This window comes from Bufo gargarizans, chromosome 8, assembly GCF_014858855.1.
Source record: "Bufo gargarizans isolate SCDJY-AF-19 chromosome 8, ASM1485885v1, whole genome shotgun sequence".
NCBI lineage: Eukaryota > Metazoa > Chordata > Amphibia > Anura > Bufonidae > Bufo > Bufo gargarizans.
The window spans coordinates 195307116-195331901 of record NC_058087.1 but is presented as its reverse complement, the minus strand read 5'-3'; the positions used below and the strand labels follow the sequence as shown (position 1 = coordinate 195331901).

The window sequence follows — 24786 nt, the reverse complement described above, 5'->3', positions numbered from 1 at the left end:
CAGAGTCCAACCTCCCCCCCCCCCGAAATAAAGAGACAGACGCCGGGCGTATACGTAATAAACTCGTGTTTCTACAAGAAACAAAGCAGTTAATATACAGAATATACAACGTTCTCAAGCCTGACCCTCCCCCGCCCTCACAGACCCCTCCACGGATCTCATCGGCCTCCCCACCCCCACAGTGGCGCCTACTCCACCAAGTTACGAAGGCAACGGCACAAAAAAAAAAAAAAGGGACGTGTCTGCAGGGTGACGCCCCCCAACACGCATGTAAACACATTAACGGCCGGACTCAGGAGACCTGGCCTCCACTAAAATATCAAAATGGAAGCTGAACCCTTTTCAGGAAGGCCAGGACTGATCACTGACGACCTATCCCCTCAATTCCGGATCTGTGTGGGTCCGATTCCCTGCTGATCGGCTGTTGGAAGGGGCTGCGGTGCTGCGACGTCACGGGTCACACGGCCTTCATGTGACTGAGCTGCAATACCAAGCACAGCCACTACGCAATGTATGGCGCCGTGTTTGCCTCGGCACTTGTCTACGCATCGTGGCCCCTTTAAACAGCTGACGGTGGGGGTGCTGGGTGAGGGTAGGTGATCAGTATTTCAGTCCCTTTACTACTTCTTTAGCGGAAGTGTGGCCCCTGGGAGACTCTTGAAGCCCCCTGTAAAAGGCTTCAGCTTTAAAATAGAATTTGAATAAGTTATATTTAAAAAAATAAAAAAATTCAAAAAAACAACTTCTAAAATGCGACGATGGAGCCGCCGATCCGACAGTGATGGCGAGTATGAGACATGGAGGTGAAGGAACATCAAGCGAGAAGCTGCAGGAGCCGATACTCGGCATCACTCTCCAGTGAGGGGCGTGTAGAGGCGCGATCACAGCCGCCAGTCCTTGGAGAGTCAGCTCTTAGGTCTATATACAAGGGAACAGTGCGTAGTGTATATACAGGGGCCACGTCAGAGGAAGGATCCACATGTGGGGGGAGGGGGAGACTTGTGCGTTCCGTGGACCTGTCCAGACGGTCTTGGACTCTTAGCTCTCAAACTCCGGACCGCCTTCAGTGGAGGTCGGCAGTGGGGGGGTCCTGATCGCTCGGCCGCTGCCCGCCATAAATAACATACTCCCAGAAAGGAAGAAAAGAACAGAAAACTAAAATGTATAGAAAAATAGGCTAAAAAATAACAAAAATGAACATATACATAGAGGGGAACGCCCCGGGGACCGCATGAAGGAAGCGGGAGGAGCTCAGCAAAAACGCGCTTGTCCTCCGGCGCCGTGTTAAAGTGCCACAGACAGGTCAGGCTGCTCGCTTCTTCTTCAAGGAAAAAAAAATGGCCGCCACTGTACCAGTAAATGCCCCACGTTCAGCTCACCCGCTCGTCTGTACATGGCCGCCGGACACAAGCCTTTGGCTTATTTTGATTTTAAAGATGGGGTCCAGCGCCGGTCGGCCCCGGACGCTCAGTTCAAGGTGCCCCGGCAGTTCTCCGTCCCGCACAGGCAAGGAATCTTGTTCTCTTCGATGGGGAACTTGTAATCGTACGTTATCTCCTCGTTCACACCGATCGGCTGTTTGGAGTAAATGACGATTTTCTTTTGAGACTCGATCGTGATGACTTTGGCGTAACAATTAGGCTGCGGGGGGAAAAAAATATAAAAAAATAACATTGAGAAGGGTGTACATTTAAAGGGGACTCGCCACCATTCTGGGAGAGGAGTCTGGTGCGGAGCAACTCACTGGTCAAACGACTGGCAGGGTTGGATTCACTGGGAAGTAAATGGCGACATACTGGGAGTAGGTGGGGACTTACCGTACAGCAGTGGTTTATAAAACGCGCCAGGTTTCCGCATTTGGTGGCGTCTATGATGGTGTCCTGGTCCACGCGGAACAGATAGCTGCTGCCGATCCCCTGCTGCGCGTACCTCTTCTCTCTGTGGTCGGCCACCACCTGCACAGACATCACATCCACATTACTAGGAGAACATCAGCTGACAGGCCATTCATTGACAGCAAGCAGAGAAATAGTACAGAACTACTCATTATACTATCTCCCCTGGACGAGCAGTGGAAGGATTTCGTTTGCTTCATAACTTTTACAAACGTCTTACATAGCAGGGCGGACAACTACTCCCAGTGGACTGAACTTCCCTGGCCTAATCCGGAGGGTAAATATTCTGCCAAGAATTGTGTTTGCCCAAGAGATAAGAAATCTGGAGGCGTCACCCGAGACAGATCAGCCCTGCTCCTGGGATCCTGACCTCTCTCACAGCTGAGGTTTTGTTTCAGTGGGGGACGACCCCTGCTCCACCACCGGGGGTGACAGAATCCGCTCCCCACCTTATGATCCATTCAAGCCTTGCCTCCCCTGGGAGTGATAATCGGGCATCCTCTCCTGCAGAGTGTAGTACAGGAGTCAGCAACCTCTGCTACTACTGCTATTCTGAAAGTATAACTCCCAACATGCTTCATTCCCTCATGTGGGGGTTCCAAGAATAGCTGAGCAAGTGTGCATGCTGAGAGTTGTAGTTTCACACCAGCTGGAGTTCGGGAGGTTGTTGACCCGTGGTGGAGTATAATCCACAGTCTACACTGCTGCTTCTGACCTGTGGGGAACCATAACTCCCAGCATCCCGGTCTCTGAATTAATGGTCTCAATTCACTGCCAGCAAACAGAGTTTGAAAATGACGATGAATTGAAACACAGCCGATTAGAAACTGACAGGTGACTAAGCTTTCTTTACAGAAGGCTGCGCCGGCACTTATTTGGCATGTTGCTCCCTTCTTTGTCTTGGTGAAGCCTCTGGCACCCTCTACCCCCCCAGCGCCTGGCGATAATCTGCACCCGCCCACCTGTGCAGTATTACAGAACATGCAGGTATCCTGCGCAACAGGAAGCGCTACAGCCTTCAGGATACTACAACTCCCAGCATGCATGGAGCCATGGGCTGCTCTCACTGTAAGGGGCCATTCACACGTCTGCAAAATGGGTCTGCATCCGTTCCGCAATTTTGCAGAACAGGTGGGGACCCATTTTTTTTTCAATGGGGCCGAAACGTGCTGCCCGCATCCGCACTTCCGTTCCGCAAAAAAAATAGAACATGTCCTCTTCTTGCGGACCAGAAAATGCATTTTCTGTGAGAGTGCCGGCGAGATGTGGTCCGCAAAATGCGGAAAGCACATTGCCAGTGTCCGTGTTTTTTGCGGATCACATACGGATGTGTGAATGGACCCCAAGACAGTGTGGAGGAACAGGCCACATCCCATCCAGGGACGGTACAGCACCACCCAGTGGACAACACCCTCACCTGTCGTATGTTCTGTCCCACGTACTCGATCACCATTTCATCTGCGGCGATGGGCTCCATGGCGAATAGTCCCCACTCGTGAATGCGGCTGCGCCCAAATCGTAGCTTCTTTTTCCGGAACTACAAGAGCGGAAGGTGAAGTGAGGACAAAACCCTTGCACACACAAAAAAAAAGATCTGCAGTACAACATCGCCCCCTTGTGGTCTACAGCCGGCAGTACCTTGAGTTGGTTGAGCTTTAGCAAGTCACTGTCCAGCAAGGAGAAGGAGCCGATGGCGTTGAGAAGACGCCGCTGCTCGGAACGCCGCTCTGACAACACCCTGTTCGTTCCCTGCAATAAAGCAGATGAGGTTACAGATCAATATCTGCCTTGCAGTGCCCCCTGGTGGGTGATGGGGGTAAGTGTCCATCCTGGCGGAGCAGACCTGTGTGTCGCTGTCCAGCTCTCGTACAGACACTGGGATGACGTCCAGATATTTGTCCTTGTCCTTCTTGCTGATGGCGTAGTAACCCTCGCTCCTGGCGCAGCCGGTCTGGTGCTCGCGCAGGCCGTCCTGCCGATTCTTCCGTCGTTTGGGGTCAGCGATATTGGTGAGTGAGATCGTGTTAAGGAATACGTATTATGTGGTGACACTATTCACTGACATCAGGCGGAGGATGACACCCATCATTCCCCGCCATCACACTGCATTAATCCCGTGACCCCTCAGGATCCGCTTCACGGACAGAGACAGAAAACAATGATTCATCACAAAACCCAATTTAAAGGGTCCCCCGGTCATGGCGACAAATCTAAGGTTCTGATCGTGGCGGAGATCTGAGACCCCACCAATCAACAGGACACAGAAAAGCCCTCAGAGCGGGAGCCTATGGTCCCGTCTCGTGCAGCGAGGTCTGAGACGACGCTACGTGAGCCCTTCTCTCCTCGTTCTAGTGATCGGTGGGGGTCTCAGAACTGACATATCAGAAGTTTCTGAGAATCGAGACCCCCCAATCAATAGAACGAGGAAACGCAGTAACACAGAGCACTCTCTCTGCAGGAGACGGGCTCAATAGAAAGCCCATGGTCCGGTCTCGTTTCAGTTTCGTGCAGCGCCTGAGCGCACCTCAAGAGCCAGAGAACGGCTACAAACCTCGGCACGCCCATGTACTGCTTAGACGCTTGCGCAGAGATGGCCAGCCACTCTTGACCTGCCTCAGGCAGCTGACCCCCTGGCAGAGAAGTTAAGCCCTCCTGCATATCGCTTTACTACGCAGAGGATATTAGTATGAGGAACCCAGTGGGTGTCGTTCAGCCAGTCCGTGCTGTGGTCCTCCTGAAGCAGCCGTTCGTATGTGTCCCTCAGTAAGACCATGTCCTCGGTGTCCAGTCCCATGTTCCATATGTCATAGAGAATTGTCATCTGCTCAAACTCGCTGCGGATCTCATACTTAGGAGGCGTCAACAGCAGGGCAGAGCGCCGGTTCCTGTGAGACCTCAGCTCTCGCGTGCACACCCATGAGTCTTCGTCATCCTCCTCGTCCTCATCCTCTTCCGATGTGATCTCTCCAGGCTCCGTCACCTCCTTCTCTTCTTGCGGTCTCCGTTTCTTACTTTTAGAGTCCTCACGAGCTGATTTTTCCTCGGCTTTCCTTAAAGATGTCAACTGCAAGTCCCCAACATCCAAGATGCCTGTATCACCCTCCAGCCCGGAGAGCAGCCCGCCGCCCACACATACAACTTCCTCGGGGGCCTCCAGCACAGGCTGACCAAGGTCTATGTGGAGGAGCTCGCTGGGTTTCTCCAAGTCTAGAGATACTCCTCGCTGCCTCTTGGGCGGCTGCTTCAGTGCCGCAGGAATAGAGGAGTAGCTGTGCTCCAGCAAGATCTGCCGGACGGGAGCAAAGAGGATCTCCTCTATGTAATCAGTCCTCTCCGGCTCACACGGTTCATGGACAGGTGGCAGAGGTGCTGGTTCTGGTGCTGGCTGTGGTTCTGGAATGGGCAGCAATTTCATCTCCTCCACATGGTTATAATCATCCTCTAGGTTCTCATCTCCATCTTCCTGCAGGGCTTCCTGGTGTCCTGCGTGGGGTGGATACGGCTTTACCAGGCAAGCATGGTCCCACGGCAGGTTTAATACAGTCATCTGCTCTGGGGGCTTCTTCTGAGGAGAAGGTTCTTTTGCAGGAGGTGCGGGTTTGATAACCTCTGGTATTGGGAGAGTTTGTGTTGGCTGCGTGACGAGAGCAGGAGCCTTGGAAGAAGGTAGAGATGGTTCCTCTGCTGGAGGAGCGGGAGGGGGCTCCTCCTTTGGCTCCTCCTGAATGACTTGTGGGATTTCGGGGATTATTTGCTCTGGAACCAGATGATTTGGGGGTTTGCTCTCAACAGGTTCAGGCTCTTCTTCTGGAGCGAGGAGGAAGGAGACTGTTTTGCGCCTTTTCTTGGGAGGAGGAAGAAGTGGAAGAGGAGGAGATGAAGGAGTGCAAGGTTTGGGTGGTGTCACAGGAGGAGGAGGAGTAGGGAGCTGCAAAGATGGGGCTTCTATACAGGGGTCTTCTTTCACTTCCACAGCTAAAGACTTATCTGAGAATAAAAATAAAGTAGAATAATGAGAGGAAGCAAGAAAATGAAGAGACAATTAAAAGAGATATCAGAAATACTTGTCCTGTACTGATCCTGAGTTACATCCTGTATTATACTCCAGAGCTGCACTCACTATTCTGCTGGTGCAGTCACTGTGTACATACATTACTTATCCTGTACTGATCCTGAGTTACATCCTGTATTATACTCCAGAGCTGCACTCACTATTCTGCTGGTGCAGTCACTGTGTACATACATTACTTATCCTGTACTGATCCTGAGTTACATCCTGTATTATACTCCAGAGCTGCACTCACTATTCTGCTGGTGTAGTCACTGTGTACATACATTACTTATCCTGTACTGATCCCGAGTTACATCCTGCATTATACTCCAGAGCTGCACTCACTATTCTGCTGGTGCAGTCACTGTGTACATACATTACTTATCCTGTACTGATCCTGAGTTACATCCTGTATTATACTCCAGAGCTGCACTCACTATTCTGCTGGTGCAGTCACTGTGTACATACATTACTTATCCTGTACTGATCCTGAGTTACATCCTGTATTATACTCCAGAGCTGCACTCACTATTCTGCTGGTGCAGTCACTGTGTACATACATTACTTATCCTGTACTGATCCTGAGTTACATCCTGTAATATACTCCGGAGCTGCACTCACTATTCTGCTGGTGCAGTCACTGCGTACATACATTACTTATCCTGTACTGATCCTCAGTTACATCCTGTATTATACTCCAGAGCTGCACTCACTATTCTGCTGGTGCAGTCACTGTGTACATACATTACTTATCCTGTACTGATCCTGAGTTACATCCTGTATTATACTCCAGAGCTGCACTCACTATTCTGCTGGTGCAGTCACTGTGTACACACATTACTTATCCTGTACTGATCCTGAGTTACATCCTGTATTATACTCCAGAGCTGCACTCACTATTCTGCTGGTGCAGTCACTGTGTACATACATTACTTATCCTGTACTGATCCTGAGTTACATCCTGTAATATACTCCGGAGCTGTACTCACTATTCTGCTGGTGCAGTCACTGCGTACATACATTACTTATCCTGTACTGATCCTCAGTTACATCCTGTATTATACTCCAGAGCTGCACTCACTATTCTGCTGGTGCAGTCACTGTGTACATACATTACTTATCCTGTACTGATCCTCAGTTACATCCTGTATTATACTCCAGAGCTGCACTCACTATTCTGCTGGTGCAGTCACTGTGTACATACATTACTTATCCTGTACTGATCCTGAGTTACATCCTGTATTATACTCCAGAGCTGCACTCACTATTCTGCACGGGGCAGTTAGTATCTGAGGACTGTGCAGAGTCTGGAGTACAGATGGAAGTTCCTAGGACGCAGACCACTGGAGCGAGCTCTGTATAGACACTACTCAAGTAGGGAATGCGGGAAGAGTTCAGCTATGAAGCCCACAGAATTATTATTGCGGCTCTGGAGTATATACAGACTGTCATTCAGTGAGAAGTAATAAGGTGGAACATGTCAGAGTCATCAGCGTCTGTAGTAACAAGCAGCGCCCCCTGCTGCACGCAGAAGGAACAGATGACTTACTCAGCGTTTCCTCTTTTAGGGGCTCCACTTCTGAGGTGAGCGGCGGGGGACTGGGTGGTCTCAGAGGTTCAGTAACTGTTGGCAATACAGGAGCGTCCTCCTCATCTTCCTCATCATCGGAGGACGCAGGTGACGAGGAGGAAGACGAGGAAGAAGAAGAGGAAGACGAGGATGAGCTGCTGCTGCTGTCCGACTCACTGGAGCTGTCACTGTCGTCGGACACGATCTTGTTGGAAAGTTTGGCGAGTGGCGTCTCATCTGGAGAACAGAGACAGAGCGGTAAATACCAGTCACATACGGCAGGGGTTAATGCAGGCAGCGCCAGGACCAGGTACCCACCCCACGATAAGACGGGGCCCAACACTGCCATCAGTATCTGCCCACTGTACTAGGACAGTGTCAGTATTACACCGACAGGCTAGAACACTATGCATTATAATCACAGCTTCGGGTCCCCTTGTGGGGCCAAATAAAGTTAAAATAAAATTTCTGAAAAAATAAATTACTTGGCACTGGCTGGGTCTTTAAAGATGGCACCCACTCCTGAGAGGAGAGGGCGTCATAGCTGCAGGGTGCCTGCTGTTTCATACTTAAGACACCCGCAGCTAATGTCCGCTTTCCTGTTATGCTTCCACTGCATAGGAGATTTTATTTTTTATGTTTTAACAGTTTGGACTTTTTCGGACCGGGCCATACCCAATGTTTATTTTTTTATTGTTTAAATATTTTTATATGTAAAATTGGGAAAGGGGGGGCGATTCAAACTTTTAATATTGTGTTGTTTTTTACTTAACTATTTCCCCCCTTAGGGGATAGATCCCTTGTCCTATTCACCCTAAGGCCCCTTTCACACGGTCGAGTATTCCGCGCGGGTGCGATGCGTGATGGGAACGCATTGCACCCGCACTGAATCTGGACCCATTCATTTCTATGGGGCTTTGCACACGAGCGGTGATTTTCACGCATCACTTATGCGTTGCGTGAAAATTGCAGCATGTTCTATATTGTGCGTTGCAGTGCGATAATCCACGCAACGCAGGCCCCATAGAAGCGATTTCCACGCACAGTTGCTAGGAGACAATCGGGATGGAGACCCGATCATTTTATTATTTTCCCTTATAACATGGTTAGAAGGGAAAATAATTGCATTCTGAATACAGAATTCATAGTACAATAGCGCTGGAGGGGTTAAAAATAATAATAAATAAATACATTTAACTCCCCTTAATCCACTTGCTCGCGCAGCCGGCATCTCTCCTGTCTCTTTATTTGCTGATTGCAGTCAAAGGACCTGTGGTGACGTCACTCCGGTCATCACATGATCCATCACCATGGTAAAAGATCATGTGACGGACCATGTGATGAATGTAGTGACGTCATCAAAGGTCCAATTCCTCACAAATGAAGACAGAAGTGATGCCGGCTGCGCGAACAAGTGGATTAAGGAGAGTTAAATATTTATTATTATTTTTTTTAACCCCTGCAGCGCTATTGTACTATGCATTCTGTATTCAGAATGCTATTATTTTCCCGTGTTATAAGAGTAAATAATACAATCCACAGAACACCGATCCCAAGCCCGAACTTCTGTGAAGAAATTCGGGTTTGGGTACCAAACACGCGCGATTTTTCTCACGCGAGTGCAAAACGCATTACAATGTTTTGCACTCACGTGGAAAAATCGCGTGTGTTCCCGCAACGCACCTGCACATTTTCCAGCAACGCCCGTGTGAAACCAGCCTAATAGAGCTCGGTTAGGATGACTAGGACTTGACACTCTCCCTGCTGCCCTGTGCACACAGCAGCAGGGAGCTCACCATGGACGGCTTCAGTAGCGTCCTGGCTGCCATGGTAACCGATCGGAGCCCCGCGATTACACTGCTGGGGCTCCAATGAGAACTGCCACCAATGAAGAGAGGGGAGGGGACCCTGTGGCCACTGCACCACCAATGAATATAATACAGGGGAGGGTCGGGCGGGGCCTGTGGCCACTGCGCCAATTAATATAATTAACCCCTTAATACAACTGTACGTGGCAGGTGCTGGATGTATCCCTCAGTCAGCACCCCGCCTCAATGACAGGGAATGGAGACTCCAAACTCCATCAATTAACCCCTCAGGTGCAGCATCTGAGGGGTTCGTCAGGATCAACAGTCCCGGTAATTGATGCCGGGTGCCGACAGAATGATACATACGCCAAGTAGAGTTGTAATTAGGGGTTAATTATATTAATCTGCGCAGTGGCCACAAGCCCCCCACCCTCCTCAGTGTGGTAGCTTCACAGCCCCTCCACTTAATCTTCTTATTGGCGGCAATGTCACAGCCCGGAGGGACTCTCTCCTTCTCCACTGTGCCGGCTGATGAGAACATGGTGCACACCGAGCGCGGCACGTGCCATGTTCTCTAACAGATTCTAGGCTGCGCAGTAGCTCAGCCTAGTATCAGAAAACGGCAAATACCGGTATCATATCGGCCCGGGTGCAAAAGTGCAGGTTGTGTATAGAAAGTTCGATACCTGGCGCAACCCTATTACTGATGAGCCTCTACACGAGAAATCCCACACTGCTGCCCCATGTGCTATCCGAAGAAGCACTTACCTTCTGAGTCTTCATCCTTAGTGCTGATCTCATCATCGTCATCATCATCATCTTCATCCTGTAAATAGACACAAGATCAAGTCAACCACCGGTGAGGGAAGACATATAAATGATCACAACAGTAAAGCAGTAAGAGCAGGACTGGCTCTGCTATGTCAGACGGGAGATTGTAACGACGCCCATACAGCTTCAACAGCTGCTCCTCCCGAAACCGACCACACACCAAGCTTGGCCAATCCTTCATGTGTTTTTTATGGGAAAGGGGAAAAAGGCCCCTCCTCTGTACCAGACCCCCATGTCCCCCTCCATCTTCCTTCTAGACCCCTCTGTCCTCCTTCACACCCCTCAGTCCCCCCTCCAAACTTCCCTCTCTTCTTCTGGACCCCTCTGTCCTCCCCCTCCATCTTCCTTCTAGACCCCGCTGTCCTCCTTCACACCCCTCATTCCCCCTCCAGACTCCCCTCTCTTCTTCTGGACCCCTCTGCCCCCCCCATCTTCTTTCTACACCCCTCTGCCCCCCAGCATGCTCTTCTGCCTGACACAAGGACTGTGGCCACACCGGGCATTCATCAGGTTTGGGCGACTTTCCTATAACTTGTACAAGAGCCTTTCCAGACGTCTCACCTTATCAGACGCAGACTCTTCAGAAGCCTCCTCTCCCTCGCTGTCAAGGGGTAAGGGGTTCCTGCGTTTGTGCTTCGGTCTCTCCGCTTCACGTTGTGGAGCCTTCGCTCCTGCTCGCGGTTCTGCCGCTGTCTCCTTTTCTCGCTCTGAAAGTAGAAGTAGTATATAGGGTCATGGGGGTACAATACAAGGTGTGAAGGGGTCCCTATTGTCCTGGATACCTACCATCTTCCCCCTCCTCTGCTGGTGTGGAGGGTCGGGGTCGTTTCTGGTCGCCATCGTCACTCTCAGAGGTGCGCTTCCTCTTTACCTGCACAGAGGGTAAAAACGCGATACAGGTTACAGAAGCTCTGGGCAACCGGAAACAATGGAGGACAAGACAGCCCCGAAACACTCCATCACAGATACATCAGCCTCTTACTTTGAAGGAAGGAAGCCGCAGCGCCTCCCGAAGACCAGAACCAAAGCCAAAGCCTTCAGCCCCACCACTCTTGGCCCAGTCCACCAAGGACAGAAGCCCAGGCTCCTTCGGACGGGTCTTCTCCTTGTCTTCTTCCCGGGGGACTGGTTTGGGCACATTCTGAAATGGCTGCAGAAAAAAACAGGCTCAATAACCAGGATCCTAGGATCTTATGTGAAGGATCCCCCTGCCCTCCATCACCGCTTACCTTCGCCTTCTCTTCCTTGCGTTCCCACCACTCATCAAAGGCTCGGAAGGCCACGTTCTCCACCATCTTGCGGTTCAGGTCTCTCTGCATCGTGCTCTTCATCTCCTGGATAAGTGCAGACAGCACACTCATGATGGTGGCGGCGTGTGGGTCCACCACTTGTACCCAGCCCATCGGCCGAGGGTCCTGACCCAGCGTCCTGTTCGTCCTGGTGGCAAGTTCCCTCAGTGGTAACAAGAGTTGAGGTTCTTGGGACGGGAAATGAGGATAAGCCCCACCAAACACCGTCTCAGACATGAGCGGGAGTGGGTGCTGCTGTCGATGTCTGTGCGTAAACAGATGAGGGAGCAAGGGTGGGGGGTACGGGTCGTCAAACTGCTGCCCCTTGTCTTGTCTGCTCTGCTGCAGGCGACTGAGCATCTGTGTCTGCATCTGGAAGGACATGGACGTACCCCCCCACTGGTTACCCAGCCTGCTCACCAGCTCCATGGAGTTTACAAAGTCATAGATATGGGGGGCAGATACTGCTGAGGAGGACGAAGGGTCAAGTGGCGGAGGGGTGGTTGGGCGCACCCCAAGTTCTCCAAGTCGACCTCTGGCAGCTATAGAGGCAATGAGTGGGTAGGCATTAGGAGTTTGATGATGCGGGTGCGGGGGCATGGACTGGAGAGATGTTGGGATAGTCTGAGAGGGGTAGGTGCCCCCAGGACCAGCGAGGTGCGGCACAAGAGGGTACGGTGGGCCAGGAGCTCCAGGCATCTCAATGGCAATTTCTTCATCTGAGATTTCCATGTCATCTCCAGAAGACAGCTGAGGAGACAGACAGGAAGGAAGGCGTTAATGACACCATCTACGAGAACCTGCGCCAGCACGGCACCGCCAGCCATAGGTCTCCAGTGAAACGGTGCAGCTTTGGACCTGACTGAAGCCATGATGTAATGCAGTACAGGTATGGACCTGTGCTCCGATGTATGGCTGGTGTCTACTCCACCAGCAGAGGGGCCCTACATGAGCCTTGGGGTGAAGGGGCCCGCTCCATGACAGCATCCCCCCCTTCAGCTTGCCTGTCCCTTTGTCATGTAATGTGGGGAGCCCCAAATTATTCAGTGCAAGAATGACGCTCAACATGGCCAGGAGGTGGCAGCAGCGGTCTTAGAAGTTAGTGTCTGTGTACGTCCTATACTCTAGTCACATCCAGAGCTGCACCCACAAGCCCATCGTATATTTATATATACAGACCCTGCAGGGAGCACAGGCTCAGGTAAGGAACGGATTTGCATACGTGCTGCTAAACACAACTACTGTATTATTCATAAGGTACAGACTAGTAATGCTTACGACGCTTCTCACTCCGGACCCCTCTACTCATTTCTGGGGTCCTTTCCGTTCGCCTGAAGACGTTGGGAGGGCCGCAGCGCGGCGCGTCTGTGGTTTAGACAGCTCGTGGTCCGGAGCCTAGCCATACAGCTTCTAACCTGCTGTGTACGGATGGGGCCCGGGTGGAGCTGGAACCTGATGCAGAATTATTTTAGGTAGGACTAATACAGTAGTTACTACTATTGGGCGATGCGCCTCAGTATCTTGTTTTCCGGCTTCGCCCCCAACCGCTGTGAGGTCTGTGAAAAACCGAATGCTGCAATCTGGTTAGAGGTTATGAGCCATATCAGACCCTGGGACGGTCCCCCCCCCTTATTTAGGACCCTCGGATGACAGTTCCCTTGGGAGTTGTAGTCCCGTCGTATTCGCACTGAACGTCCTCGATGTTCCACAGATTCTGCAGGATCTCAGCTCCGCGCCTGCGATCCGATGTCCTGGAGGAGGAGCCGTCCTACCAGACACCGCCATAATGCGCCGGCGGTGCGGGCAGGTGACCCCCCCACCAGTACACACAGGGCAAGGGGACTGAATACCCCACCAGTGGGTGCCTACAGGCTGCTGAGGGGGGAGCGGCAACCTCCGTTTATTCTCACGTATCTTTAGTTAGGTCAGGACTTCTACTCCATTCACCTCTAGAGCTGCACCCACGATTCGACTCTTTTCTGCCATATAACGGCCTATCTGCTGAACAGCTCAACAGTGTCCGGTATAAAACACTACATATTCAACAACACCGTGCAGCAGAGCTCGTTGTGTACAGATGCTGAAGGGGAGATCCTGACCACGAGCAGCAGAATTGTGAGTGCAGCTCTGGGTGTGACTGGAGCGAGTCCTATCCCTAAAGATGGCGACTTTCTGGAGACATGATGCGTTTCAGGCAGGAAGATTTAATATTAACATAGACAAGGAAATTGACAACGGAGGGTTAGGGGGCGTCACCTGAGCGCCCACCGGGACACCAGCAATCACCCGTCTTAAAGGGGCGGCAGCACCTTCAGTCCCAGGAGAGTTTATAGATAACATCTCGAAAATAAGAAATCTGATGCACAAAACACAAATCTGCTGCAGGCGAGGAACAAACAGAAAGCGTCCGTCCTGTGGGCTGCAGGCGTCGCGGCCCCGGGTCCAGCGCACAACAGTTCAGTGGCGTCTCTGATTGGTTAGTACGTGCGGTCCCGGAAGCAGTCGGTGTAAGTGTGGGTGTGACGGCCGCGAGAGCGCACCAGGCCGGGCCGGCACTTCAGTGAGACAGCAAAATAATAAGCAGCAGGTTAATTCAGCGACCAGTCACATGACACCAGAGCACACCGGGGGCTGCAGTGTAAAGAATGGAGGGTGGCAGTCAATGACAAGCACACTTATAACAGACATGGTCTGGTGTCCCTGGATGCCACCATGACAAGCAGAATGAAAACCACCATTCTTTACACTGCAAAAAAAAAAAAAAAAAAAACCTCAATATTTACCACGTTTCTATCTATCTTTATAATATCTGCGCATTTCCCATATAATGGTGTAAACCTGCCGTCTACTTACCTGGCACAGGGACCTAGAGACCACCCGTCCCGTCCCCGCTTGTGCCCCATTTCCGGAGCATCCATTAGGACTCTACGTCGTCCATTCCTTCTAGAGGTTATGAATGAATTACTGGCAGGCTGCAACGAAGGTCCAGCATGGAGTTACCAGCTTGGGGGGGGGGGTCCCTGCCCAGTCTAAGCCCTAATTCACACATCAGTGTTTGGGAGCCAAAACCAGGGCTGGAGCCTCCGCAGACATGAGGTGGGGCAGGGAGAGATCTGCGCTAGTGGTGAGCGAACTTCTTTTAAGTTCAGCGTATCGAAGAATCGCGTTAAGGATTCTAAATTCCGTTATGGTCCACGGTAGCGGAATCCATAACGCGATTCTTCAATGACGCCGAACTTAAAACACAAGGGTTTAGAGCCGCACCTGGTTTTGGCTCCAAATCACTGACCAAACTCTGACGTGTGAAGGAGGAATAACACTGGCAGCACTGATTGGATAGTGTCTGGTAACACCCATCTGGACCCTCACCGCAGACGGCTAGCAATCCATTCATGAACTTCTAGTAGTAATAAGAGAGGAACGGCACAATATACAGTTCTAAGAATAGATGCTCCAGAATTAGTAAATGTGGAGGGCAATGAGTTACTCCTCTTTAGTTTGGGTTCACAGCACACGGGCGAGATTTCCGCGCAGGTCCAATGCGTGATGTGAACGCATTGCACCCGCACTGAATCCGGACCCATTCACTTCTATGGGGCTGTGCACATGAGCAGTGATTTTAACGCATCACTTGTGCGTTGCGTGAAAAATCGCAGCATGTTCTATATTGTGAATGGGGCTGTGTGAAAATCGCAAGCAAGTGCGGATGTGGTGCGATATTTTCACGCATGGCTGCTAGGATGAAAGTCTATTCACTGTATTATTTTCCCGTATAACATGGTGATGGACCATGTGATGAGCACAGTGACGCCACCACAGGTCCTGAAGAAAGAACAGGAGACCGGCAGCTACGCGATCAGTTGGAGGAGGGAGTTATTTTATTTTTTTAACCCTCAATTGACCTTCTACTTAGCGTTCTGTATTAAGAATGCTATTATTTTCCCTTTTAACCAGGTTATAAAGGGAAAATAATACAATTTACAGAACACTGAACCCAAACCCGAACTTCTGTGAAGAAGTCCAGGTTCGGGTCTGGGTACCAAACATGCCAGTTTTTCTCACGCGCGTGCAAAAACGCATTAAAAACGCTTTGCACTCGCGGGAAAAATATTAAATAAAAATATTGAGCATGTTCCACAAAGCACCCGCATCTTTTCCCGCAACGCCCGTGTGAAACCAGCCTAAAAGCTCTGTTTAAACCATGCAAATATCTCCATTCATCTGAGGGGCCATGGGCAGGCCCCCCTAGCCTCCGTCAAGCCGGCCCCCTGCAGTGCGTTACACGGTTCCCTACAGAGGCGTTCAGTGATGTATTCTCTCTTTACACTGGGAGTCCCGGGGTCCACGTGTCCTGCTGTATGCAGCCTGCAGCCAGAAGAACATAGCAGGAGACCCTCCTGACTGCAGCCCCCCGTACGCTCCACGCATAATGTGAACAGGGGCTTCCAGTCCCCAGCTCCAGCAGTGCCTTAATGGTGGTTACAGGGGCGGACTGGCCATGGACCCTGCAGGGGACCTCCTCACGGCCGCTGGCGGGTACATAACGATCGGGCACTCCGCCGGCAGCTGCAGGAGCCCCCCCAATTCATCTGTCGCCGCCCTACTGTGGCAGTAGGCTCCCAGTACGCCCCTGGGTGGTTAGACAGGAAGTGAGCTGCGCGCACAATAAAAGCTTCTCCCAGCACTTCACAAAAGCATTTCCCCACACTGAGGAGCTTCAAAGGGGTTGTCCGCTTTTTTATATTGATGACTTGGGGCTCATGCACACAAACGTTTGCAAATTACGGTCCCCAATGCACAGGCGCCGTCCGCGTGGCTGCCGCAGACGGATTCAGTCCAACTCAACTTGAATGGGTCCGTGATCCATCTGCACAGCAAAAAATAAAAAAAGTTCTATTTTTTTTTCTGCAGTGCGGAGGAGTGAACGGGTCCGCATCCGTGCTGCAGAGCACAAACGTCCGGTGCCCGTATATTACGGATTCACCGTTTGCACGCCGCAATACGGGCACTGGCAAACAATGGTTGTGTGCATGAGGCCTTGCACTCAGGACAGGTCATTAATATCAGATCGGTGGGAGTCCGGCTCCCGGTACCCCCGCCAGTCAGCTGTATGAAGAGAGCGCAGCGCTGTGTTCTCCTCACCGTTTACCTGCAACAGTGTAATTACAGCTGCTCCGTGCCATTGACTTCAATGGGACGGCTCCCTCCTACTCACTTGAATGGGACGGAGGAGCTGTAATTACACCGATCGCCGCTGCGATGTCGAGCAGGTAAACGGTGAGGAGAACACAAGCGCTGCGCTCTCTTCATACAGCTGATTGGTGGGGGTGCCCGGAGTCAGATCCCACCGATCCGAAATGACCAACCCCTTTAACGGAAGACATATGCAGCAAGCCGGAGGGGCAGCGCCATCTGGACAGTGATCCTCCATATTGCCATGGTCCTGTGCAGTCACTTCCGTTCTGGAGACTGGGGCGTTACAGTAATGATGGCACCGACCACGGAGGGGCGCTGCACAAGTCATGGAGGATCCGTGTGGGCAGTTATGTGGCCGGCAGTTAACAATACAGGACAGTTTTATAGATCAATGGGAAGGAGCAGGAACTATAAGTACACGTCGCTCCGTCCAGAGGGGACAATTCTAAGCCGTGAACATTGCAGGGGAGCGCCGCACGACCAACTACCGCAGTGTGGATCCTGCGATAAGAGCCGATTTATCAGGAGGACGACATCCCCAAACATGCAGTCATGCTCGCCGATTGCTGTCCGTGAACAGGAAGACTTATCGTTCACATTCAGAACCTGAAGATGACTCACAGCTGAGGGTTTGTTACAGCTACATCCAGTCTAGAGAATCCTCTGTGAGCTAATCAGTCTGGACTCTGCACTGAAACACTGTAACGAACCATCAGGACAGGAGGGAGATTCATGCTGCTGATGTGTTTAGCTCTAAGACGATTATGTAGACTGATACACTGTAACAAACCCTCAGCTGTGAGAAGTATCAGGTCTGGAGGGGTTATCAGCCTCTGGGTGGAACAGGAACTTGCTCATTCACTGACAGCAAGCAAAGATCTTTATTTATATTGAGGACCTATCCTCAGGATCGGTCATCGATATCAGATCGGCAGGGGTGTACTCCGAGCACCCCGCCGATCAGCTGTATCAAGAGATGGCTGTGATCCTGTGAGCGCTGCCTTCTCCTCATACAGCTGGTCGGTGGGGGTGCTGGATGTCGGACCCCCGCCGATCTTATATTCATAGGATAGATCATCAATATAATTAACATGGACAACCCCTTTAAGATGGTGAGAAAATGAAAGGGTTTAAACCAGGTTGATTACACATAGGGATAACCCAGCGTTACTCTGACCTCAGGGACCACCAGGAACAGGCACCTCCTGCGGGATTGATTGGTCAGGTCTGAGCATTCACTATCAGGTCTAGGATTATAATGGAGCTTTAGGATCTTACCCGTTCTTGCCCATTTGCCGTCCGACTGAGATCACCAAACCTCAGAATGGCCTCCGCGGAGACATCCTCAAAGCTGGCGGGTGGGGGAGGGGTGTAGGCACCATGCACAGGCGGGGGGACCTCCTCCTGCACTGCGGTGTCCTGTCCGGCACCCTCTGTAGTTCCTTCATCTTCTTCCTCTGTGTCGGAGGGGAGGAAGGAGAACTTGGAGCGCTGCTCCTTCAGGAGAGCCTCGATGCGGGAGTCCAGGCTGCTGCTGTGCTGAGTGATGGGCAGGCTCTCCGATATCCCGTCTGGTAGCGGAGAACATGAGCGGGCAGGGGACGGGGGCGGGGAGGAGGAAGGAAGAGGGGGTGGCGGTGGAGGAGGTTCCCAGCCTTCAGATGGCGGAGGGGGAGGATGCGGAAGAGAAGAGGAGGGCGGAGACGGAGGAAGAGGAGGGTGGGCTATCCTGTAGTCTCGGTCGGGCTGAGGGTCGTCCGGCGGAAGTGGGGGCGGGGTAGGCAGCGGTGGAGTCCCAGGAAAGCGGTGCAAGGGCGGTTCCTCTGGGGGCGGTGGCGGCTTGCGGTGGCGAGATCTGTACTGTGGGGAGGAGCGGTGTTGAAGGCGGTGGTAGCGTCTGTGGCTGCTGTCATGCTGGGAGGAAGAGGAGGATGAGGACGTCGCTGGAGAGTAGTGGTGTCCAGACCGGCGAGAGTAAGAATCGCCAGAACTGTTCTCATGGCGCCGCGACTTATATCCTGAGGAATCCTGGGAACTGGAATGGCTGGGGGTCCCCTGCCTGCAAAGCGGAAAACGAGAGAGGGTCACACATACTGGACCGCAGGGTCGACTCCACCTCCTCACCCGCCCCACACTACAGATATATCAGGCGACTCCGCCCCCTCTGTGGGCATGGGAGCGGCTAACTTATTCCACCCAATAGCCATTGGCTGTTGCAGAACTACAACTCCCAGCATTCCCCGTCAGCCCCAGGGCAGTTCTCACCTGCTAGAATAGGCAGAGTCCTGAGAGAAGGGCGTCCCGGCCCTCGGAGTGTATGGGGTGCCCTGCGAGGAGGATACGGAAGGGGTGTACTGGCTGTAGGTAGAGCCGGGGTCTTGAGAAGTTGGGGTTCCATTCCCGGGAACGTAGGAGGCGTCTGTGGACAGGCGGCGGCGACAGTCAACCTGGGGACAGACAAGAGGTGAATGTCGGGGACCGGTCTGGAAACCGGACGGACTCCACATTGTAGAGGGTGAATCCTCACCGGCTCCGGGGGGCGCTCCTGACCCCACATGCCTGTGGTGGGCACAGTCTGGGGGTTGTATGATCCGCTCACTATCAGGTCGAAGTACTTCTGCCGCTGCTGACCTGGAGAAGGAGAAGAATCCCCAGTGAGGACCAGATCACGCCTCTATTTTCCAGGTCGGGCCCTGACTCATGCGGGCCCCGTTCTTACCTCGGAGGTCCAGCTCCGCGTGGATGATGTTGCCCATGACCGATGTGTTGTGAAGGTGGGTGACCGTCTCCCTCGCGGCTCGGGAGCTGGAGAACAGGACCTTCGCCAGGCCGAGGTGCTTGCGGGTTTTTGGGTGCAGCAGAATCTCCACTTCTTCCACATCCCCAAACTTGCGGCACATTTCTTTCAGGAAGAGCTCCCGCACGTTGTCATTCAGGTGGGCGAAGGTGACCTCCTTCTGAGGGAGCTGCCCGACGTAGAACTCATCAAACTGCCCGGGAGAAGAAAGACGTGGCGTTCAGCACCAGAGGGCGCCACTCATCGTGTCCACAAAGTCACCACCGCAGGCGACTTTCCCTCCCCCCAGGTGTCAATCAGTTCTGGTACCTTAAATTTGGGGACAGGGAGGGACACATCTCGGGGTTTACTCCACAGGCGCTGCTGCCGAGGATCCCGCACGTCTCCGATTGGAAGATACGGCCCGTCCTGGAAGTAGAGAGGAGGCGAGAGGTGAGCGGAGAGACGGCCGGCGCCCCGGGAGGAGAGCAGGGCGAGGCTGGGCACGCCCACTTCAATCAACTTTATTTGATATTCCAAGAAACAACAATAAAAATTAAAAAAATGCTACAACAGAGCAGACATCACCAATACTTCTGGTTGCTATGGATATTACTGCTGTTGTCGGGTAGCACCTGTCACCAGTCTTTAGCCCCTCCCCCCCAGAGTCCCCTTCGCTGTCACCAGTCTTTAGCCCCTCCCCCCCAGAGTCCCCTTCGCTGTCACCAGTCTTTAGCCCCTCCCCCCAGAGTCCCCTTCGCTGTCACCAGTCTTTAGCCCCTCCCCCCAGAGTCCCCTTCGCTGTCACCAGTCTTTAGCCCCTCCCCCCAGAGTCCCCTTCGCTGTCACCAGTCTTTAGCCCCTCCCCCCAGAGTCCCCTTCGCTGTCACCAGTCTTTAGCCCCTCCCCCCAGAGTCCCCTTCGCTGTCACCAGTCTTTAGCCCCTCCCCCCAGAGTCCCCTTCGCTGTCACCAGTCTTTAGCCCCTCCCCCCAGAGTCCCCTTCGCTGTCACCAGTCTTTAGCCCCTCCCCCCAGAGTCCCCTTCGCTGTCACCAGTCTTTAGCCCCTCCCCCCAGAGTCCCCTTCGCTGTCACCAGTCTTTAGCCCCTCCCCCCAGAGTCCCCTTCGCTGTCACCAGTCTTTAGCCCTCCCCCAGAGTCCCCTTCGCTGTCACCAGTCTTTAGCCCCTCCCCCCAGAGTCCCCTTCGCTGTCACCAGTCTTTAGCCCCTCCCCCCCCAGAGTCCCCTTCGCTGTCACCAGTCTTTAGCCCCTCCCCCCCCAGAGTCCCCTTCGCTGTCACCAGTCTTTAGCCCCTTCCCCCCCCAGAGTCCCCTTCGCTGTCACCAGTCTTTAGCCCCTTCCCCCCCCAGAGTCCCCTTCGCTGTCACCAGTCTTTAGCCCCTTCCCCCCCCAGAGTCCCCTTCGCTGTCACCAGTCTTTAGCCCCTTCCCCCCCCAGAGTCCCCTTCGCTGTCACCAGTCTTTAGCCCCTTCCCCCCCAGAGTCCCCTTCGCTGTCACCAGTCTTTAGCCCCTTCCCCCCCAGAGTCCCCTTCGCTGTCACCAGTCTTTAGCCCCTCCCCCCAGAGTCCCCTTCGCTGTCACCAGTCTTTAGCCCCTTCCCCCCAGAGTCCCCTTCGCTGTCACCAGTCTTTAGCCCCGAACCCCACAGTCCCAGTCACATCATCTTTAGCCCAGCCCCCACAGTCCCCTGTCACCAGTCTTTAGCCCCTCCCCCGAAGGGCCCTCACTGTCACCACCAGTCTTTAGCCCCACCCCTGCGGTGCATTCGCTTTGGGCCTCTTACAGTGATGTTGAAGTGCACGCCGTCGTAGCGGTAAACCTTCTGCGTGGCTTTGCGGAGAGCGGGGTCGAGCAGCAGTTTGTAACTCCTCCACTGGAAGCCGGCCGCTCTGTGACTCTCGCCCTCGGGCTCCATCTGGGGACATCTGACCTGTGGAGGGGACAAAGAAGATGAGGGTGAGCGGCTGCGAGCCGGACAGAACCGCGGGAGACGAGATCTCTTTCCACATGAGGGTCTGAGGTCTCTGTATAAGGCCTCACGCACACAACCACGTTTCCCTTATTGCGGTCCACTAACCCACTGACTTGAATGGGTCCGCAATCTGCAAGATACGGAGCTGACGCCCACGGAAGCACTACGGTCCGTGCCGCCACACCGCAAAAAAAATAAAAAGAACATGTCCTTGCGGATCACGGACTTATTCAAGTGGGTCCACATACGCAAACAGCGCGCATGGTGCCAGTGCGTTGGGGCAGTCCGCAGCGCGGGGCACAGACGAGCCCTGCCTGACGTCTCATCACTTAATTAAAGGGCCGGCGTTAATTAGTTGAAGCGCCATTGCTGCGTAAATAAAAGTTCTGAAACTTTCTGACAGATTTTGCATTTCAGTTTCTCACCACTTTCAGGACCTGCTTGCAGTCAGTGAATGGAGTCATCCTGGTTTACATCCAGCAGCTGAAAACCTGTACGGAGCTACTCCTGCAGACACGGCGGGCGGACGACCGAGGGATGTAAACGAGGAGCTGCCCTCTCACTGACAGCAAGCAGAGATCTTGAAAACAGTGAGGAATTGAGAGTTCTGATGAAGCTTTGTTTACAGAAGACTGCAGCATATGTTTAATGTCATCTCCTGTGTCCCAGTTCTCTACTAGTGAGACGTCTCATAACAGCCTCTCTCCCCAGATGCTGACTGCCTCTCTCCCCAGATACTGACTGCCTCTCTCCCCAGATGCTGGCTGCCTCTCTCCCCAGATGCTGGCTGCCTCTCTCCCCAGATGCTGGCTGCCTCTCTCCCCAGATGCTGTCTGCCTCTCTCCCCAGATGCTGGCTGCCTCTCTCCCCAGATGCTGGCTGCCTCTCTCCCCAGATGCTGGCTGCCTCTCTCCCCAGATGCTGGCTGCCTCTCTCCCCAAGAGCCTCTCTCCCCAGATGCTGGCTGCCTCTCTCCCCAAGAGCCTCTCTCCCCAGATGCTGGCTGCCTCTCTCCCCAAGAGCCTCTCTCCCCAGATGCTGGCTGCCTCTCTCCCCAAGAGCCTCTCTCCCCAGATGCTGGCTGCCTCTCTCCCCAAGAGCCTCTCTCCCCAGATGCTGGCTGCCTCTCTCCCCAAGAGCCTCTCTCCCCAGATGCTGGCTGCCTCTCTCCCCAAGAGCCTCTCTCCCCAGATGCTGGCTGCCTCTCTCCCCAAGAGCCTCTCTCCCCAGATGCTGGCTGCCTCTCTCCCCAAGAGCCTCTCTCCCCAGATGCTGGCTGCCCTCTCTCCCCCAAGAGCCTCTCTCCCCAGATGCTGGCTGCCTCTCTCCCCAAGAGCCTCTCTCCCCAGATGCTGGCTGCCTCTCTCCCCAAGAGCCTCTCTCCCCAGATGCTGGCTGCCTCTCTCCCCAAGAGCATCTCTCCCCAGATGCTGGCTGCCTCTCTCCCCAGATGCTGGCTGCCTCTCTCCCCAGATGCTGGCTGCCTCTCTCCCCAGATGCTGGCTGCCTCTCTCCCCAGATGCTGGCTGCCTCTCTCCCCAGATGCTGGCTGCCTCTCTCCCCAGATGCTGGCTGCCTCTCTCCCCAGATGCTGGCTGCCTCTCTCCCCAGATGCTGGCTGCCTCTCTCCCCAGATGCTGGCTGCCTCTCTCCCCAGATGCTGGCTGCCTCTCTCCCCAGATGCTGGCTGCCTCTCTCCCCAGATGCTGACTGCCTCTCTCCCCAGATGCTGACTGCCTCTCTCCCCAGATGCTGACTGCCTCTCTCCCCAGATGCTGACTGCCTCTCTCCCCAGATGCTGACTGCCTCTCTCCCCAAGAGCATCTCTCCCCAGATGCTGACTGCCTCTCTCCCCAGATGCTGACTGCCTCTCTCCCCAAGAGCATCTCTCCCCAGATGCTGACTGCCTCTCTCCCCAGATGCTGACTGCCTCTTTCCCCATGAGCATCTCTCCCCAGATGCTGACTGTCTTCCTGGCCGCCTCCAGGTTTTAACAGTCTCTTTATGAAGAACCCTTTTGGCGTCCCTGACTGTCTCTTCCCGCAGGTGAATGAAATCAGTTTTCCACGCCTGGAGTCTTAAGTCTTTTGCCTAGCAGTCTCATGGATGTCTCCCATCTCATCTCCCATCTCCTTCCACTTTGCATGTAAACAGAGAGACCTCTTGAATGTCTCTTCTCAGGGGAGATAACATTATTAGGACTGGATTTGCAGCCATCTCAGGCTGTCTCTTTTCCTTTCTTGCCTGTCTATGCTACAACTTGGTGAGATGTCTTTTGCAGCCCTCGTCCGACTGTCTCTTTGTCAGAAGTCTCATCCTCCAGGTAGTGTGAGATCTCAGGCTTCATACCTCCTGGCTGTCTCATGGAGACGTTCTCACTCATATCACTGTCTCTTTGTACTCCCCTAATGTCTGAAGTCTTATGGCTGTCTCTCGCCTCCTCAGTGACTGTCTCATCTCATGTTGCTATGTCCAGGGAGCCATCTCCTGCCTGTCTCCCACCGGGGAGTCTCTCACTGTCTCTTTTCCATATTTCCAGTGGGATCTCTCGTCTCCAGATCTCAAATTCTTTATCTAGTGACCTTCTCTCCATAAGACTGTCTCTCACTACCCCACTGGCCGTCTCTTAGGTGCCCACAGTTTCATCCCCGGCAGTCTCCCTAGCGCCTTTCCCCATGGAGGTCTCCCGCCCCCGGCTTTGCGCTGTTATATCTTTGGCTGTCTCTTCGGTAGCAGTCTCCTGGGTGGCTGAGGTGTCTCTCAGTCCCAGAGTGTCCGCGCTCTCTCACCTGGTTGTCTCTCCGCTCCCGGCTGTCTCTCGCTGTCTCTTCCCCCGGATCCTCTGTGTCTCTCAGTAACGCCGCCTGATCCCCGCACTTTCGCCACAGCACGGCCCCTTCTTCCTCAGCTGCTCGGCTGTCCTGAAGATTATTCACTGCGCTTCCCAGCTACTTTATCGCCGCTCGGTGGCCGTCCATCCTCCCACCGGAAGCCTACGTTATTAATATATCCACATAGACATCTGTGACGAATCTGCGTCCGCGCGGCCCGAGAAATAGCTTTACCTGCTCCGCTCAATAAGCACCGCACTTTCCGCACAGCAACCTAAAAAATCTAATTATTTGTTTAGAATTGTATTTACTCTTTTTTTTACTGATAGATCCCGTAGAGAGAATGCGACCGAATAAGAAAAAATATTACAGCATAGAGATTTACTATCTAACTGGTGGCGAATCTGCGGATACGTGTTCTATTATAAACGGCGACATCTGAGGAGGGAGCTAAGGCGGGCTCGTACCATAGAGTACAGTGGATAGGGCAGAGCGCCTCGTCTACCCAAACTCTATGATCACAGCCGGGGGGGGGGGGGGCCC

General features: G+C 53.3%; 1 protein-coding gene across 1 annotated transcript; it reads right to left on the bottom strand.

The window, feature by feature from the left end:
* Positions 1 to 49: 49 nt before the first annotated feature.
* On the bottom strand, positions 50 to 24317 carry SETD1A (SET domain containing 1A, histone lysine methyltransferase). Its single transcript, XM_044303429.1, has 19 exons — positions 24202 to 24317; positions 21224 to 21370; positions 19747 to 19845; positions 19360 to 19630; positions 19168 to 19271; positions 18906 to 19087; positions 17919 to 18699; positions 11385 to 12194; positions 11138 to 11305; positions 10942 to 11026; positions 10717 to 10862; positions 10093 to 10150; positions 7496 to 7753; positions 4578 to 5882; positions 3739 to 3908; positions 3534 to 3644; positions 3313 to 3432; positions 1818 to 1955; positions 50 to 1641 (listed from the first exon to the last, which is right to left on the bottom strand). Exons 2-19 carry the CDS (start codon positions 21353 to 21355, stop codon positions 1468 to 1470), a joined length of 5112 nt encoding a protein of 1703 aa, XP_044159364.1. The 5' UTR covers positions 21356 to 21370; positions 24202 to 24317; the 3' UTR covers positions 50 to 1467.
* Between the last annotated feature and the right edge of the window lie 469 nt (positions 24318 to 24786).

Bases quoted from the DNA above. Each gene is read 5' to 3' on its own strand.
- SETD1A (XM_044303429.1), bottom strand. From the start codon at position 21,355: ATGGAGCCCGAGGGCGAGAGTCACAGAGCGGCCGGCTTCCAGTGGAGG. The intron at 19,088-19,167 runs GTGAGGATTCAC...GTCTGTCCCCAG, and splicing joins AGGAGCGCCCCCCGGAGCCG to GTTGACTGTCGCCGCCGCCT. The intron at 18,700-18,905 runs GTGAGAACTGCC...TCCGCTTTGCAG, and splicing joins GACTCTGCCTATTCTAGCAG to GCAGGGGACCCCCAGCCATT.